The 18,865-nt window shown below is 51.6% G+C and overlaps 2 protein-coding genes across 4 annotated transcripts in view; both read right to left on the reverse strand.

The window, feature by feature from the left end:
- SLC13A3 (solute carrier family 13 member 3) overlaps positions 1-9,682 on the reverse strand; it is a 29,088-nt gene extending 19,406 nt beyond the window's left edge. For 2 of the 3 annotated variants that reach the window (XM_067307752.1, XM_067307751.1), the window contains exon 1: positions 9,572-9,682. In XM_067307752.1, the coding sequence (XP_067163853.1) occupies positions 9,572-9,682 (111 nt within the window). Of the gene's footprint in view, positions 1-2,112; positions 2,158-9,571 lie in introns of those variants that run through there. The other variant, XM_013961822.2, reaches the window with a different exon arrangement.
- Positions 9,683-17,223: 7,541 nt separating this feature from the next.
- Positions 17,224-18,527, reverse strand: TP53RK (TP53 regulating kinase). Its single transcript, XM_067307965.1, has 2 exons — positions 18,272-18,527; positions 17,224-17,735 (listed from the first exon to the last, which is right to left on the reverse strand). The coding sequence occupies exons 1-2, from the start codon at positions 18,525-18,527 to the stop codon at positions 17,257-17,259; spliced, it is 735 nt and encodes a 244-aa protein (XP_067164066.1). The 3' UTR covers positions 17,224-17,256.
- Between the last annotated feature and the right edge of the window lie 338 nt (positions 18,528-18,865).

Here is an 18,865-nt window from a genome sequence, read left to right on the forward strand (position 1 = left end):
CATTTGGAAGCCCCAGAGCTATTTATTTTGCCACTATTTTCCAGCTTGTTGAACAGGTTGAATTGTTATTCAAAGCCACCTCTGTACCTCCCCTTGCCATCGCCCTCAGAGAAATCCCGGCAAGTCCCCATCCGCCTTGGCTCGGCTGATTCAGGGAACAGCATGAACTGGGAATTGTATGAAACCGCATTTTGGAGATAAAGTGGTCTCAGATGAAGTGTTTGAATGGGCAGCAAGCCATGAGAGCAGGTAAGGCTGAGGCAAGACCTGCCTGGCCACCTGCAAAAATTCCCTGCAAGCCTTAGCTGAACATGATAGCCTCCAGCTCCCACTGCAGCTCCCACTGCAGACACCAGCTCAGTAACACACACACACACACGCACACACGCACACACGCACACACTGATGATGAAAAATAATCATGCTCGAGAGCTAAAGAGCAGAATCTGCTTTGACACCCTGGATGGATAGAGCTAAGTGAATTTAAGCTAATGTGGATTTACCATTTAATATATCTGTAGTGAGTGTTTGCAAGTTGGCAAGAGTGAGAGAACTTGTTATTTGCTTTTAGCATTCTACCTTTGCATTTCACAAGCAATTTTGCTAGTAAAACTCAAGTGCTCCAGTGCATGTGGAAATGAAAATACCAAAGAATCTAGAGTAACTTAATTGGATTTTTGAATACATTATTCACAGGGGAGCTACTGCTTCATGTGAGGTTCCCAAGATCTGCCTTTAAAGATCATCTGCAGTCCTAATTTTAGACTATGGTAAAGTTACATATGAGATATTGTGAAGTAAAACCTTTATATTCCTAAAGTTCATCTGGCATCTGTCAGCTCCCATGAATTCCCTATAGCTTTACTTCCTCTAAACCAGCAGGACAGGAACAACCAACCCAGGAGTGCTAAATTTTGCAAACATAAAGAATCATGTTGTGACATGTTTGCACACTAGATTAGTGATCTATTTCCCATGGCAACTGATAATTTCTCTTTACTCTGGCTCCTCTTATATACCTAAGAAATAGCTTTGCTCTCATTAAGTTATTTTCCATTTGCTCACTAAAGGTCATATAAAGCATTTTTTCCTCCCAATGGCACAATTTTCTCCAGTTTTCTTCAAGGAAAGTTTCACCAGTGACTTTAAAATAAACACGCTTTGCCTCTGACAGGGGTAGAACAACCAAAAAATTTTAAGACCACCTTGATATAAGAGCAGATCAGTGAAGCCTTCAACTGATCTGATGAAACAGGTGAAACACAATTCAGAAAGCTAGTTGTAAGTCAAGGGATACTTATTTTCCGGTGTATGGAAATGTTGCAGTGAAACACAGCATGGATCCAATAATTGATCTTCATTGCAAAATCAAAAGCCAAGGTGCACAACTAAAACCGGGCAGAAAGAATTACGGTACGGAGGGGTTTTCTGAAATTGTGTAACCTACATGAATCAACAGCAAACCACTTCAAAAAGAAAGATGTAGTATTGCTTATGTAACTTATTTTACCCCAAAAGAGGACAAATTGCACCTGTACTAAGCAAGTTCTCACTTAAGACAGGACAATCGTTCAACAAAAAGAACGAGACCATTTAGAAATAGCTCAGATTTGGAGCAACTACTCCCCAGAAGAGAAATTTAAGACTGCAAACCATTAATAAAATAGAAAGGTTTCCTGTTTTCAGGGTATCTTGCAAACATCAATTAATGCTCCCGGCTGCCTGCAAGCATGGTTAGTATACAGGCAACATACTCTAACTGTCCCAGGCCAGCCTTGCAAACGTCGGGAAGAAGGGGATTTTGGCGAGAGGGTCGCAGCTGCCCACACCCGTGCTCTGGGCTGTGGACGCGCTGCAGGCAGCGCTGTCACCCCCTGCATACTCGCTATCCTGCGATCCCTCTGCTGTGGCACCGAGTATCAGACGCCTTTCGACTCCCCTCACCTCCACGCAGCCTTGTTTTTCCAAAATAAGTCCCTATCAAAGTTCAGGGGGGGAAAAAAAATGGCAGCAAATACGAACTTTAAAATAGGTCTTGTGATTGGGTTAATTTTATAACCATTTAATGATTTGCCGGGAAAGGCTTTGCAGCTCTGGACTACAACATCTCACCTTCCTGTTGCACAAGAGCCTCCAGGACGACCTCTGCCCCGCCAGACCCGGGGCCCCGTCTTCGCCGCGCCGAAAGACCTGGGATTTTCCATGCTTGGGGCTCGGCCGAGCGGCGGCTGCAGGCAGGCAGCACATCTCGGCGGGGAAGCATCCCACGGGCAGCCAGGCACCCTGCCCAGCTTCGGTTTTGCTCCGATGACCTTTCCACGTCACGTGGCCATCACAGCCTCGTGTCCCAAACATGGGCTCTCCCCACATGCCCTCGGCAAAATGAGCAAAGGAAGGGGCACGCAAGCGTTGGGGGATGCTCCAGGACCTCCAGCTCCACACCAGAGGATTTTCATTTTGCCCGAAACCAGAGCTTTTCAAGCCCTTTTGTCCCACTACTGTCATGAAGGGACACCTTATCTGAGATATTCACAAGTACTCGATGCAAGAAAACCAGCAGTGCCTTTAGCATCTTGCTCACAATTCACAGCTCAGACGGTTTCCCCCGTCACCTTAGTCGCACGGCCTATTCTCCACTTAGACGGACATTTGAATCCAATTTCTACCAACTCAGCTCCTGCAAACATTACGTAATCTGGACATAAAACAAGCTCTGTTTACCAACACTCGTGCCAGCAGACTTGTTTTGCTCCCACTGGGTATTTGCAGAGTGGCTAAAAAGGGGCCATTACCACAGGGGCACAAGCATTAAGAGCTGCAGTGAATGCTCGAGAAGATTTTTTGCTCTGGAATTATGATGAAAAAGACATAAAGCTTAGGAAGCACTTTTATATGAAGTTCTAGAGGTGTTCTGCAACTGGCAGAAAAACAGAATCATTCTCTCCACTTTATGAACATGGCAGCTGAAGCTCAGAAACTGAGCAAATGATCAAGATCACATAGAAGACTTATGGTAAAAACAGGCATCGTAGGGAAAATCCTCCCTGCCTCAGAGGTCTCAACCTGGGGCTCGCACCTCCTCCTAGAGGCACCAGCAGATCCCACAAGTTCAACCGTTCATTGACTCTAAAGTGAAAGCAGCACAATGTGATGCTCCAACATCCTATATGAGGTTAAAAGGGTTTCTTATTTGAAGAATGGCTATTTCAGCATCAGGGGTTTTTTAGACAGATCCACATCTGGTTTAAAAAGAAGAAACTTTTTCAGTCATGATGAGTCCGCCACAAGTTGAGAAAGCTGCTCCTATGGTTAGTTAACCTCACCGTTAAAAATATGTTGTGGTAATCTGAATCTGTTAGCTTCCATCCTCTGCATCTCTTTCAATGCTCTCCCTTTATGCCCTAGCCTGGGCAGCCCCTATCCAAACTCTGCTCATGATGGATGTGCCTTCAAGATGGTGAACAAGTCACTCTTTGCCTTTTTGTTCTTTGAGAAATAGGCCAAGCTCCTGCAGACTCTCACTGTGCAGCCTGTTTTGCAGTCCTTTACTCATTCTGCTCTCCAAGACTCCTCCTATTTATCAAAGTCTCTTTTGAATTGTGGAAATAAGAATGCAGGGTGTTTTGGCGATAATTACGACTGCAGCAAATAGCGACCTAGGAGTTCCTCACTGCTCTTACTCAACTTTTCATGTGTTTATACGTAAAAATTTACATTAGCCCTTTTGACTGTGGGTAGCCAGTCTGGATAGCCATGTTCAACTTATGACATATTACCATCTCAAGGCCTTTTTTGGAACCTGCTCCCCAAGAGGGACTCCAGATAGACAGGGCCTACAGTCACCAGGCCCAGCTACGAGCGTCTACCCTGAGGTGGGTGGAAATGCACCCAGTTCATTGATCCACAGAGCTCCTCAGGCAGCTCTTTAAAAATTCTTGTACGCAAGTTGTCTAGATCTGCAGATTTTAGAGTATCCAGGGCTAGATGCAAGTATTTTAATTTTCTTTTAGTTCCTGTCACAATAAAAATATTTCATTATCATTCAACTTTGTATTCATATTATAGGACTGTACTACCAGCACTTTCGGGAGCACAGAACAGAAATGCTTACTGCAAATGGCTTTTTCTGCATTATCCATCTAGGAACTGAATATCACAGGTCAGATTCCTTTTGTGCCTAACACTTGAAAAATTGCTTATCACCCTCAGCACTCTGCCCAGGGATTTCTTCCTCAATCCTTTCCTCTCTCTTTTTCAGTTTTCTATGGTTCGCAGCTCCCAATTAATATTCATTCTTGTCAACTTCCCTTTTCCCCAAAGTATTTTTGCTTTCACTTCCCCTCTGTACCAACTTGTTACTTCACCAGGTTAGCCATCTCTCCAAACAGAAGCTCTCAGTGCACGCGGCAGAACATAGTCACCCAGCTTCCAGCTAACACTCCCCTTGCTGAAGTTCTCCCTCTCAACTGCTTTGGCTGATAACCGCTTTCAGTTTTGTGAGTTTGGTTTCTAAATCACCAAGCACGTACATAACAGATACGGACTTTGTGCATGACATGTAACCAAGCTGAAATTGCTTATTCCAGCTGCCAGGCTGCTCTAACAGCTCCTTCTTCGCCCGCCTGTGCTCTTGCACACTATGCGGCACCCAGCGTTCATCACTCACACCTGGTGGTCGGTTGCCCTGTACCTTGCTGGGGACACAGTGCTCCTCACCTGCCACGTTACTGGCCCCCATTTGCATCACCCATTGCCCCTATAATGACATAGCATGGAAGTGGTCCATGGTCTTTGCTTTCAAATGCAAGCAAAGTCAATGTCATTCTTCTTCATTCTTAAGTCTCCTTGTTCTAGTGAGGAAGACTCATCACTTCCAAGTTAATTTTAAATTGGTCCATGTCCACTCAGGAAGACAAGTCTGTTTTTTGAAGTCATTGGGCCCTATTTGCCTGCTCAGAGCTCCTTTTAACAGATTTGGCTGCCTCAGCTGTTACCAAGCCAAGAGGCTGTAGACATTGAGTTCATTAGGAGCTGTTGGAACAAGCTCTTTGCACAGCTCATTGAAAGTGCCCCCCATGCCCCTTCCAGCAGAACAGTTCTTCCAACCCCCTCCTGCCCTGCCAGAGCTCTTTGCAATCATTCACAGCTCTCCCAAGTAGGCACTTCCTCTCATGGGTCAAATATTCAACCATTTCAGCAACAACCAGAGTGGGAGGTGACACACAGATCCTTATGCAAAGAACTGATCGCAGGGAAGCAGCACCACACCGAATGTTTCGCTGTACTCTTTTATATGACAGATACAACTCTGTTCCAGCCACAGCTTGGGGAGCACACCCCGAGGTCTAAAGCAAACCTGCCTGCAAAGCAGAAATTTCATTTCTCTATTTAAGAGAAAGGAGATTGCAGACAAAACCACTTATGCAAGTCTCCTTCTCCAAAACTGCAGCCTAAAAGGGTCATCAAATAAAAACAAGAGGCATCATTAAAACATCAGCACCAGTGTCTGCCATGACTCTGTCCACCTGTGTAGGGACATGGATGGAGTCCTGCGTGGGTGCCTAGAGAACAGCCACTGCAGGGTGACAACCAATGAGGATTTTAGTAGTACCTTGCAGGTATGGATGCTGAAGTTCAGCAGCAATAAGCAAGGCCAGACTTGATGTATGATTTTTCTCAAAGGATTTTGTCTCCAGGAAAAGGTCATGTAAGTGCAGGTTCACTAGAAAACCCTGAGCACACAGGGTTTCACTGAGAAGTACACACCTTTCCAAGAAGCCACGTCCCACTTGTTCTCTATCAGACTCAACTTTAGATCATGATTTCTTGGTCTCTAAATCCAAGTGAAATGCTGCCCTCGAAGCCAAAGCTCAGATGGCTCTTTATGGCTCTGATCCCTTGGGAGATGAAAATTGCTGAGCATCCCAGTGGGGACAAGGATGACTGAAAAGCCTGTAGGGGTTGGTATCAGAGCAGACGACTGAAACATGAAGACTCTTTTCCCGGAGAAGAGAAATTTTCCTGAGAAGGTAAATGCTGATATGATGTGGGAACAGATTTCAGCATCTCCAGAGCAGGAAAGTGCAGCAGAGATGCCTCTAAGAAACATTCCCTCTTGAGGGAAACCTCATCCTGAGGCTAGCAAGGGCTAGGCCTTGCTGCTTCTCTTATTCTACCCGTTTAACACCCTGTGGGGTAATGCAGATTTTCCCAGACGTTCCCAAGAGTGTGAGAAATTAGTAGCAAAGAGCTTGCTAAGATGACTCCGCCTCACCAAGGAACTGCTCCTGCCACCAGCTTGCTCTCTGCAGGTGTCCTTTCTGGACCAGCCTCCAAGTAACAACAGTCATGGGCCAGTAGGTGGAATTCAGTTTGAGATGGAGCTTGCTGACTATCTGAACTAGCTCTTGCAATGCGGCAACCCTGGACAGCACAAGGCTGGACTCTAGGCCTCTGTTTGGCTAAATCATTTGACTCAAGCAGCGCAGCTGAGGGCACACATTTTCCATCACGCGCTGGGATAACTTCCAAACACCAACCACGCAAGACTCCCCCACCTGCTGAGGCTTCGCCTATTCCCCTCTCTTTGTGTTTTTACATCGCTGTTAAGTGCGTAATCTGTTCCCTTCATTTCCTCACAGCCCCCTGCAGCTCAAGCCACAGAGAGCAGGGTAAAGCACAGCGCTGGGCTTCAGAAGTTAACCCCATGCTGATGCAACAGCAAGTTTCCTTTCTTGCTGCACAAGTGAGAGAATTTAGTGTTGAAACTGTAGATGATTCATTGCCCCCTGAACATGAATAGATACAATTTTCTGACAGTAACTAACAGCTGCAGGTTCACCCATATGCTAAACTTTGGGAGAATTTGGTGAAACTGCAGCCCAGATTTGCTTTAAGCCCACAAACATGGCCCTGTTTAACAACAGTCATGCTATCATCAAAGCATCAGTGTTTTGACAGCGACCAGTACGGGTAACAGCCAGTCTCATTGCTATTAGCTGTAATGCATTTAGAGCTTATGGAAAATGAAGAACAACTCACTAATGCAAGCAGGCAGGCCAGCCAGCAATTTCCTTCAGTAGCTCTGCTGGTGCCTCTCGTTCCTGGCCCACAGCTGCCCTGCTGCTCCTTGACCCTCTCAGTTGCAAAGTTCTACTTTCTGTGGAAAGCTGTGAAGTTCCACTTTTGCATCACAGATTTTTCTTAAAGAAAAGTCTGTTGGGCAGACTGGACTGTCTCTGAAGTCCTCTGAGCTTGCACACAAGGAACATGCTACCACCATATCACAAAGCCACAGTTAGGGTTTTCTAACAGTACAGTTACATCAGCAGACATTTTTTCTTCTGCACATGAGGCGAAATCTCCTCCCTGAACACCCAAATCTTTATACCGTGTGTATCAGTATATGCTTCGACCAGTAAAAAAGGGTATCCACAGCGAGGGCTTTCCAGCAGCACAGCGCCAGTCTGATGTGTGATGTGTTCTCGTGATTCATCATTGCGTGATGACATTTTGGGGTAGCTCCGAGCCCAGCTCAGCCACAAGCTTGTGCTGAGCACACAGCCTCTCCTCATCCTCTGACCGGGTCTCAGGATTTTACAAGTGCCAAAGTCAAACAGAATACCATTAAAAATCATTGAAGTCACTTGTTCAGCTACACTAAATGAATGTACAAACTAATACAATGAGCTATTTATGAATCTGCAAAGGTATTAAGCACCTGCTAAGTAATTCGCTTTCTGCTCTTTGAGGCAAGCAAATATTTAATATATTCCTGTTAAGTACTCAGCCAAATAATGCAGAATAGGAAACAAGGGAGATTAAATCCTAAGAAAAATTTTCTCTTCTAACATATTGTGTCATGAAATAAAGCAATGTTTTGTTTTGTTTTATATTTGGGAGATCTATGTTATCTTGAAAGTAAGGCGACAGTAAGAAGACAAGAACTATACAGGTAGAAGCAAATGTCACCTTCGTGCCCTTACAGCCTCTGAATCATTCTATAACCACTAACTACTGAACATCACTTATTTCTTTATCACTTATATCACTGAACATCACTTATTTCTATAAACAAAGTCATTCTCAAATGGATCTGAGTCAGACTATAAGAGTGAAATCCTGGCCATCCTGAAGTCATTGGCAAAAATATTTCCCAGTGACTTTATTGCCACATGGACTTCCACCAGCACTCAGATGGTCTTGGTGCGTGAAAGCCGTGTGTATGGGACAGGTGCAAAAATCCTACATTTCCCAAAGTCTTGCCACAGACAAATTGCTTCATGTGCTGCCTAACACACATACAAAATCCCAAATCTCACCAGGAGACCAGTTAATTCCATGTCTACAGAACAGCTCAAACGTTTCCCTTGCAAAGCCTCTCCAGCTGCAATAACAGAGGTCCCACGCTGCCGAGCACTCACATCTGCAAGGCGCCGACCACTACTTCTGTCATGAAAGGGAGCGATGCTCCGGAGCAGAGCAGCTACACCATGTTTCACAGCCGGCTTTAGAACGAATCCCAGCACAATGCTGGCTCTATCTCTGCAGCCTTGATCTCTCCCTGCCCAGCACCACTGTCTATCGCAATCTCTTGCTCTTTGGGGAAGGGGCAGCACGGAGGCAGCAGCATTGCCAGACCATGCGAGCACAGCCCCTGGGACTTGCTTTCTGCCCCAGGTCTGCAGAGAGCTTGCTGGGTGACCTTGGCCATGCCCCTGCTCTGCGCCTCAGCTTCCCCAGCTGGGAAGTGGAGCAATTGATACTTGACCTCCTTCGATAAAACCTACCACATGGCAGCTAAGCTTCCTACATGTATGAACGGAAAAAGTACTACTTAGTGCCACTTCGTTCGAGCCAGTCCTGAGCCCTGAGTTCTTTAAACTTCCACAAGTGTCTACATAAGCAACATAAACTTTATGTTATCTACCTCTTCTTTCCCCTAAAAAACTAAAATAACCCCCTCCAACCGCTCTCCAAGGGGGCTGCAGAAGGGCAGTTCCTAGATGTGGAGCTCTGGCAGACCATGGGCTCCAGCAGTCCCCTCCACGCCAGGCCAAGGGGTCCTAGTCCAGGAGACTCCCCTGGCCACCACAGCTGCACAGCAAGCAGGTCCCTCTGGACTGCAACCTGCTCAGCAGTGACCACTCAGCAGCACGCGGGGAAACCCTCGAGGGCAGCAAAGCGACCCTGGTGAGGGCCCAACTCGGCTGCAGCTGAGCCGTAGGCAGGTGGGATGGGGCCACAGGGGCCCCAGTCCATAACCCGGCTCTGTACCCTCGGCCCATGCCTCCAGTCCATACTCCAGGTCCATACCCCAGTTGGTTGGTCCATACCCCAGCCCATGCTCCCCATCCATGCCCTCCAGTTGGTGCCCTCAGCTTGGGACCCCCATGGGAGTCCCTGGCCAGTGCCCCCCGTCCATGCCCTCCAATCTGTGCTCTCCAGTCGGTGCCCTCGGTGGCGGACGCCCATGGGTGTCCCCGGCCAGTGCCCCCCGTCCATGCCCTCCAGCCGGTGCCCTCGGTGGGGAGGCCCGCGGGAGCCCCCAGCGGTGCCCCCGCCGCGGTACCTTGGCGGGCAGGCTGAGCAGCACGGGCAGCAGCGCCAGCGGCGCGCACAGCAGCACCAGGAACCGCCGGACGCTCCACACCTTCTTCACCAGCGCCCCCAGCGCCGCCATCCCGCCCGCCCGCCCGGCCCGGTCCAGCCCGGCCCGGCCCGGCCCGGCGGGGCCGCCCGCCCGCCCGCCGCTTTATGCCGCGGGGCCGGGCGCGCCGGGGGAGGGCCGGGACCGGGGCCGGGGCCGGGCACCGAGCACCGCCCGCCGCCCCGCTATACCGCCCCCCGCCCCGCCCCGCCGCCCCGCCCCCGCCCTGCTATACCGCCCCCCCACCCGCTGCACTGCCCCCCCCGCCCCGCTATACCGCCCCCCGCACTGCCCCCGCTCCTCTATACCGCCCCCGCCCGCTATACCACCCCCCCCACCCGCTGCACTGCCCCCCTGGCCGCCCCCACCCCATTGTACTGCTCTCTCACCCCTCTATACCATCCCCTCACTACACCGCCCCCCCCCACCTGCTACATCACCCCGCCCCCCTCTGCCTGCTGCACCGCCCCCCGCTATACCATCCTCCCACAACACCGCCCTACCCCACTACACCACCCTCCGCCCACTACGCTGCACCCGCTGTCCTGCCCCACCTGACCGCCACCCATCCTCTATACTGCCCTCCACCCCTCTATACCATCCCCCTGCTACCCTGCCCCCCTACCCACTGTACTGCCCCACCTGACTGCTGCCCTTCCTGCTATATCACCGGCAGGCGGTATCGGTCGGAAGGGACGGCACGCTTTGGCGCTGCAGCTGATCTACTTCAGGACAACCCGGGCGTCCCGAAACGCACCTCTTCCCGTGCATGGCCAGGGCGTGCGACCGGGCCGCGTAGACGTTAGCGCGTGATCTTCCCCCAGACTCAGCGCGCAGGGTCGCCGCCGCACAGCAAACGGCGAGCGCCTCACCGGGGACCCTTCTCTGAGGTTTCCCTTCATTGCACGGATACAAGTCTCGGGGAAATAAGGCCTTTATTTCCAGTTTTGTCTGCCTGAAGAAGTTAAAAGTCAATGCAAAACAGTAACCAGCTTCAAAATGACTCTGTCAGAGCCCCTAGGAGGCAGGAAGCATAAAAGGCTTCACCAGAAATATTAAGTGGGCGCCCTTAAGCACCGTGTAACGTTGTGCTGCAGTAACACCAGGTGCCCTGTGCACCACAGAGATATTCAGCGCACAAACCAAGGGTATCTGTTCATATGCGGAGCTCCGAATGTTCCGCATGGGATCCTCACCGGAGCGCGTGTCTTCTCCCGGCGGCCGCAGTCGCAGGAGGGAGCGGGCGGTGGGGGAAGGTGCCGGCAGCCCGGGGTATGTGTGCGCCTGCCCCAAGGCAGCCACCGCAGCCCGGGCAGCACTCCGGGGCTCGAGCCATCCCAGGGCAAGGACACTCAAAACACAAGCGAGGTAAAACCTGCCTTTCCGTTAACCTATCGAGCTCGAGTGTCCCCATTTCCAGCAAAACTAGCTCTGTGCTTCCCCCAGCTCCCCCCTCAGGAAAGGGTCAAAGGCAACTTTCTCATCTCTTCTACATCTTCCTAAGCGCAGGCGCTTCAGCTGCGTGTCTTTGCAGCCAGAGGGCTTTAGCAGTGGAGGCATTTCCAAACAGATCCAAGGACTCTAACATCACGAGAGCTCATCCAATCTGAGCGTCAGGATATTGCAGGCCGTAAAGTATCATCGAGTTATGCTGGTAGCTCAGGCTCAGTACATCCAACATAAGGAAACAGTGACTACGAGGGATTGCTAGAAAAAAAAAACCCAAACCCAGAAGTTTAAATATCTGTTTTAGTTCTCATACATTTCCCCCAGTGGGCAGAAATAATACTCAAATGCACATTATAAAAAAGTCAAAAGCATGAGAAAAACGGGGAGCTGGGGCTGTTTCTGTCAACTGAGTTTAACCACCGACTCAGACGTTTGACGCGTTGCTTGCAGTGCCACGTGGAACGCTTTTCTACGTTAAACAGCAGCGAAGACCAGCAAACAAAAGGCCGGTGGTGCAGATCGGGATAAGGCCATGGGAAACACCGGCAAAGCAGGAGGCAAAGCCCTGGCTCACACCAGTGTGAGCCGAAGAAAGCAAGCAAGTAGCATATGACTATAACCTGGCTGGCCGGGAGGTGATCCAGTGTGGAGCAGACCCATGCAGTTAAGGATGCTTCAACCACGAGTCCAAAGCCAGCACAAGTGCCACCTGAGTCCAGCTCCGCGGGCAGGCTTTGCTGCCGGCTGGAACAGGATTGCCTCCATCGCATCGAGGTACATCCCAGCAAGGATCTCAGCGACTCCCAGTCTCCATGTGGCTGCAGGGAGGCTGGCAAGAGGCAGATCCGCTGTATCACCGGATTGAGCAGGAGATCTGCCGATGGGGAAGGAGCAGGGAGTGGGAGTGCTTTCCCTTCCCCCTGAGCCATGGTTCATCCCCGCCACCCCGTTCAGCGCTGCCATCCATCCGCTCAGCTCCCCAGCGCCCACACTGCGCGCAGATTCGGCGTTTCTCGGCCAAAAGCATCGTGCCAGGGCTGCATGCGGGTTCACCGGCCCTTGGGGGCTTCAGCTGGGAATTACGATTTAACCCGACCCATTTCCTTTTCCCTTGTGAACGCAGTCTCTGCCACCCACGCTTCTGTGTCCGCAGCAGCCCCAGCTGCCCTCTCTGTACCCTCCCTGTCCCTCCTGGCCTCTGTATTCAGCACTGTGATCAGATTTCTCCTCTCCATTACGGGTATGAAAGTTAAGACAATTAATGCAATACACAAACCAGTTGTACTAGGCAGGTTAAGCCCACACCAGTGGCTACCTCGGCATACTTAGAGCAGTCACAGGGCAGACACTGTCCTCTGCAAAACAAGCGATTCTGGCAAACGGCTCCAGGAGCCCTCTGCGGGGCTGGCGGTGGGGTCAGCACGCCTTGTCTCGCCACACTCGCGCTGGCAGCAGGTTGCAGCACCTCCTTCTAGAGTAACTTTGTGCACAAGCTCTGTTCGTGCAGAAGAAAGAGGTGCTGCACGGCGCCCAGGGGGACGGCTGGGGGACACAGGGCTTGTGTTCGGCCAGGGAGAGGCTTTATCTGTTTGCAGTGGCCCTCACATGCTGGACTCTGGGCTACAAACGAGCTTTTATGCTTTTACTGCACTAACTTGGTTCCCTATCAGTGCTGATGGAAGAAGAGGGCTGCAGAAGGTTATCGGTGTTTTGCATCTTGCAAAACTGGGAAATATGAATTTCCTGCAAACATTGAGGCCTAGACTGGAAAAAAAATCCTACTCAAAAAACCTACACCCCTTTAACTTGTATGCACAATTTTTACATGTGTACTCAGTAACTGCATGCACAAAAAAGGCACTGTCCAAAAAATCACGGTAACGGCATACCCAGATTATGCAACTACATTTTCTTTCCTACTTCTTGTCATACTAGTGTAGGTTTTCTTCCACATTTGTTTTTTCTCTTAGCACTCCTATTGGTCTACAATCAACCAACATCCACCTCCAAAAATCCCCGTATTTCAGTTCTGCACCTATGGCATCGGTGGGCAAAATGGGACTTATCATTATAACCACAAGCTAATGCCAAACTAGTGATCCTGAGCTGAGGGCTGACTCCCCCACTCCGGAAGAGAAATCACTGGTGATGATCAGACACCAAAATTAACAAAAAGGCAACTTAATCAATAACCAGCAATTCCTCTGGAATCCTAACACTGCAAATTCTTCTAATGATACCCCACTATTTCCATTTCATTTGTCATTCCCTCTTTCCTATTATTCCTCTTTACATAGCTTACCAGCACACACCTGGTGTTCATTGCACTTTGGGTGAAATTCAGGCGCGGTGCAAGAACAGGCTGTGCCACAAAGTCCCCAGAAATGAACCTGTTCACAGCAGGCCTGAATTTGGTCCCCTGAGGCAGTAGTTCATTCTTAAAAGCAGGAATATTTAAGCAGTAAAAAGAAGCTGAGTGAGCAACTGTCTGTCCAGCAAGCAGCTATAAGTGTTTGCTATTGCAAGAACATTTTTCCCAGACGTTAAGATTTTTCTAGCGCTGGTGACGATGGTAGAGAGACACCCAGCGGCTGTGTACAATATATGTGATCACGTTTCACATTCCCTCCGGTTCTCACAACCCTCAAGGAGATGGGCAGGAGTGTTTCAGTGTGTGCAAAGGCCAACACACCCTTTAGGGCTGGGGAAATATCCCTTCCGAGCAAGCCAGGGCAGGACATCACTGGCTCTCCCTGTGTCCCACGGAGCTACACCAACACGCGATGCTTGCACCCATGTCCTGCAGAGGGTGCGACTGGATTTAAACTCAGCTGAGCTAAACTTGGTCTCAAAATATATTGTTATGACTTCTTTTAACAAAGTCGAACCAAACTCTCAAAGAATATTGGTGGCTTGAAACTGTATTGGCAGCAGGCAACACTCAAACCCATTGTGAAAAGACCCAGGCTGCAAAAAGGCTCAGGTTGAACACTTCGTGGGTCCAGCTCCATTTTTCCCAGAGCTTCCACTTTGCTGGATATTCATCTTCTGTGATTTTTCCACCCTCAGATAGCATTCATTCAGCATCCACTACAGCAATCTATACATAAATATCAGACTTACCAAGAGGAAGTATCAACAGGCTGTGCAAAAAATAACAGTTATATAATGAGGAGGAATTTTGTCATGCAACGAACAAAAGCAAAAGGTTTTGCTTTTCATTGCCAGCAATGTTCTGCTCTGTTTTGCTGCACCACCGAAGAGCAGGTTTTGCTGGAGGCCAATTCAGGAGCCCTGGCTAGCAGCCTTGCCGTGGGAGCGTGCCCCGCGCGAGGGCCGGGCTCTGACCCCTGCTCCCCTACAGGGCTTCGTCCCACAGCACCACGCCAGTCGTAAAAACCCGCAGTTGATCCTCTTCGTTGCTGCTCCGCAGGCCCGTACAGAGAGCAGCCAAAGGCTGCATTTTAATAAACACAAAGATAGTCGGAAACAAACGTCTTCACAGAGCTTTACAAACAAAACTTAATCCTGCCGTCACCAGGAGACGGTTGAAGAAGTGTTTGTACAGATGGGGGCTGGCGGGCAGAGCGGTCAAGCGCGCTGCCTCCCCTCAGCGGGTCTGCTGGTGGGGCTGAGCCCGGGCCTCGTTAGGGGCCTCGTTAGCTCACGTCCACCTGCTCACACCGCGCCGCACAGCCCTGCTCCAGCGCCCTGCGGCCTCTCCAACCCCTTGGCAGCCCTGTTTTAACCGACCGGCCGCTGCTCAGGCCACGGCGTTAGCTCCCAGGCAGGTAGGGCGGCATGGTGCGGTGCGGGCAGTGCGCCCTACCCGCGAGCTCTCCGAGGAGGCTCCTAGCGCACCGAGCCTCCCCTGGCCTGGGAAAGCGGCTCCTTCCTCGGCCCTCTCGCACAAACTGCGGCACGCTCCCGTTCCAGGCACGCCGCGGCCCTGCAGCGGGCACGGCGGGATGCAGCGCTGTCCATGTCACTGCGGTACCTCCCCCACTCTGCATTGCACTGCCCAGCAACACGCTCACGCACCTCGCAGAACGGCGGGCAAGGGCTCACCTTGAAGATGAGCGCAGCCAGCAAATAAAACACACAGCAGAGGGACTGGTCTCCATCATCGGCCACAGGAAAAGCACGGGTTGGGGGGCAGAATCGTCCCCCTCCAGCTAGCCAGGGCCCTGCGCAGGGTCAGTGACACTTGGTGACCAGGCTGGCCTCTGCAAAGCCTTCGCACACGCCTCGCAGATTTGCTTCTCACCCGCCGCGCACGGTGCTGCTGCCCTTGCGGTGGGGTGGGCGCACCTTCCACTCCCTCCTGAACAGCGTCCCGAGGAAGCAGGGGGAAAAATCATTTGCAGTGCAAACAACCTGAAACCGACGCCCGAGACCAGGCTCCTCTGCCCCCCCAGCCGCCCGGCAAAGCTGTCGCTGGGCCGGTGGAACCCGGGCCCCACGCTGGGGCCGGGCACTCGCCCAGGGCGGCTCCTCTGGCAAGGAGGTGAATGCGCGCGGGGCACCGCCAGCCCGGCGCGCTAGGACGCTTGCAGGGAGCGGAGCGGGCGAGGGCGGGCGCGAACTCGCGTCCCTGGCGCCGCCGAGCGGCAGCGCTGCGCCGGCGCCACCGCCCCATCCCAGCGGCCCTTGCGGCAACCCCTGGTGATGCCTGATGCTTGGGGCCTGGTGTCCTCTCACCCACCCCATCCCCTGCAAGCTGTTCTCTCCCAGGGTTTGTTCACTTGTTCTGCACAGGTTGCTCTGAGACGGAGAGGAAGAAGCTCCCTCATCTCCATCTCCCCTGCGAGGCTCCAGGCACAAGACGCCCACCATACCCCAGCCCTGCTTTTCACAGCTGTGTTTTCCCCTCCGGATGGAAAAGGCAATCTGGCAGGGACCTGTCAGAGGCTATGTATAGAGGGGAAGCAATGCCGCTGTGTGGAAGGGGCTTCTGCAGGGTCTGCTCCCTCTTTTTGCCTGCTTTGCTCTTAGTGCCATGCCATGCCCAAGCATCTTCAGGCAGAGCAGCAGCGGCAGCATAAGGGAATAGTGTGGAAGGAACTGGGTGCCCTCTTCTTCTGCCGAGGGCCTTCCCTCATCGACAACGAGGAGGCACAAGAAGAAATATCTGCCCAGCACACCAAATCGCTGAGGGAAGAAGAGTTCCCTGAGAGTTTTTTTTTTTAATCCTCATCTGCAGTAAATGTTAAAGCATTGAAGCTCACAAACCTACACAACTAATTTAGACCCCATTCTGTCTGTAAGGACTGATTATCCTCTAGACATCTGCGCGGGGTTCTTAAACTTTTTCTCTGCGCCACCTTACATTGACACAGTAATCCAGAAAGGCAAGAAGTATAGAAAAAAAGTTACCAAAACTGAGAAAAGTAGTTACCTATGTTGGCAATCATAATACAAATAGCCCTTCCTATAAAGACCCAAAAAGGAAATTTACAGCAGACTTTTTGCTTAAACTGGAAGTTTCTCAGCAGAAAACTATTTTTATTATTTCTATATTCGCTTAAAGAAAGAATATCATCCAAAACTTACAAAAGCCAAAATTACTACAGGAAAAAAATGAACCTGTCTTACTTTTATGCTCTATTTCAGTTATTGTCCATGTCTTGGAATACACAGTCCTCCTAAGAAGTTTCAAGAGGAGGTAGAGTGTTGAGCCATTTGTGATGAATTTAAACCTAAGCTTTTCTCAGAAGTCTTCTGAGAAAAGCAACAGGCTTGTTTTTCCTCTAGTTACCTTCTGTAGATGTCCTGGTATCTCCAGATCCCTTCTACCTCCCAGGAATCTACAGTCCACGGGCTAAAAAAGATTACTCAGTATGATTCTATCTACACAAGAGAGGGCGAGCAGAATGACACTGAAAGATACTTTTTAAAAGAAATACTTAACATTTAGGAAAGAAGTAACCTTTAGCTGTTTCTTTCTTGCCTGTGCTCTCATCTTGCATAATTACTTTGGTTACTGTATGACTCTGCTAAGAAACTACACAAAGATTACTGCCACACTGCAGTAAATTTATTTAAGACACAGCGTTATCAAAATAGTGATCTCTGAAATAAAACCAATTGGAAGTACAAATAAACATGCTTGCAGAACCTAAGTAGTAATATTTCTCCATCACTAAGCCTGTTCTCTTCTAGCCAACCATGGATCTCTTTCTTCCCCTTAGCCGTACTTCATCCAGCTTTTTGACAACAGGACCAGATTTTTTAGATGTAGCTGCATAGGTCTTCAGTAGAGTTTCAAACACAGTTTCTGTATCAGGATGAGTACTAAGAAAGGCCTTTTCCAGAACATACAAATCAACTCCTTTATCCTCAGGAAGACCTGAAACAAAACTGAGTCCAAAGTCTATCAACACCAAGTCCAGTTTCTCCATGGGTGGTCGCAGAAGTATATTACAAGTTGTAAGATCCCCATGTATAAGGTCTTCATCGTGCATTCTTGCCAACAGCTCACCTAACTTCTCTGCTAGGGGAAGGAGGCTACTGGCATCGTTTCCACATTGCTGTACAGAAGCAATATGATCTCGAACTGTAACCGAGTCTACAATATCTTCAAGATATATGCAGTTGGTGACATAATCCACGAAGTAGACCACTGGTGCAGAAATCCCTATTTAAAAAAGAACAAATGAAACGCTAGGTGTCAATTTATAGGAACTTCCAATTTTATTGTAACAACAAAACAAGGTCAACACAGCCCTTACCCAAAAAGGCCGGGTTCAGATCACCCACGGCCACCGACAACCCACATCTAGGGGCCTCCTCTGCCAAACCCCACCTCCCAATCCACGCTGCCTCGGCCGCCGTCCTTAAATCTGCTTGGGAGCTCCGGCGTGATAACGGATCGGCCGCCGCCGCCCTCGGCAGCTCAGGACACGCGCTGGCCCGGGACGGGCCGCGCTCACAGGGAGCCCCGGGAGGGCGGACGGGCCGAGCCGCCGCGCAGCCCCCAGGAGAGGCCGCGCCCGGCGCCCCCGCCGCTCGCTCCGGGGCCGGGGCGCCACACGGGCCCGGCGGCCCGTCCCCCCCGCGGGCCCGGCAGAGCGGCGCGGCCCCGGCGGCCCCGTCCCCACCGCGGGCCCGGCGGCCAGGCCGGCGCGGGCCTGGCAGAGCGGCGCGGCGCGGCCCCGGCGCCCCCGGGCCCACCTGCCCGCCGGCAGCGCAGCAGCGACCGGGCCTCCTGCGCCGTCCGCCGCCGGCTCAGCCGCTCCTCCAGCGCCGGGTGGCGGTACCGCTTGGGCAAGCGCAGCTTGGCCACCGCGTCCCGCCCCAGGAAGCGGCCGCGGTACACGCACGCCTCGGCGCCCTGCTGCACCAGCCGCAGCCCGGGGAGCGGCGGCGCCGCCTCCGCCCCGGCCGCCGCCGCCGCCGCCACCGGCCCCGCGCCGTCCGCCTCCGCCATGACAGGGCCCTGCGCGCCCGCCGCACTGCGCAGGCGCCGCGCCGCCGCCTCGGGAGCCTTCGGCGGCCGCCGGCGGAAACAGCCGAACTCCCCGCGCACCGCCCCCCCGCTGCCCGCCCGTGCCGCTCCCCGCGCCGCCGGCGCCCCCGCTATAGCGCGCACCCCGCTACAGCGCGGCCCCGCGGGGCGAGGTGAGCGGCAGCCCCCACGGCGCAGCGGGGCGCCCAGAGCCAGAGCAGCTCTCCGCCCCAGCAGCCGCCGGCGGTAAAAAGAGGCATCAGCCCAGGTCTCGTAAATAATTCTTAGATTGTTTCCCTTGGAGGTGCCAAAAGGCCATT

The sequence above is a fragment of the Apteryx mantelli genome, chromosome 18, assembly GCF_036417845.1.
Source record: "Apteryx mantelli isolate bAptMan1 chromosome 18, bAptMan1.hap1, whole genome shotgun sequence".
Lineage (NCBI taxonomy): Eukaryota > Metazoa > Chordata > Aves > Apterygiformes > Apterygidae > Apteryx > Apteryx mantelli.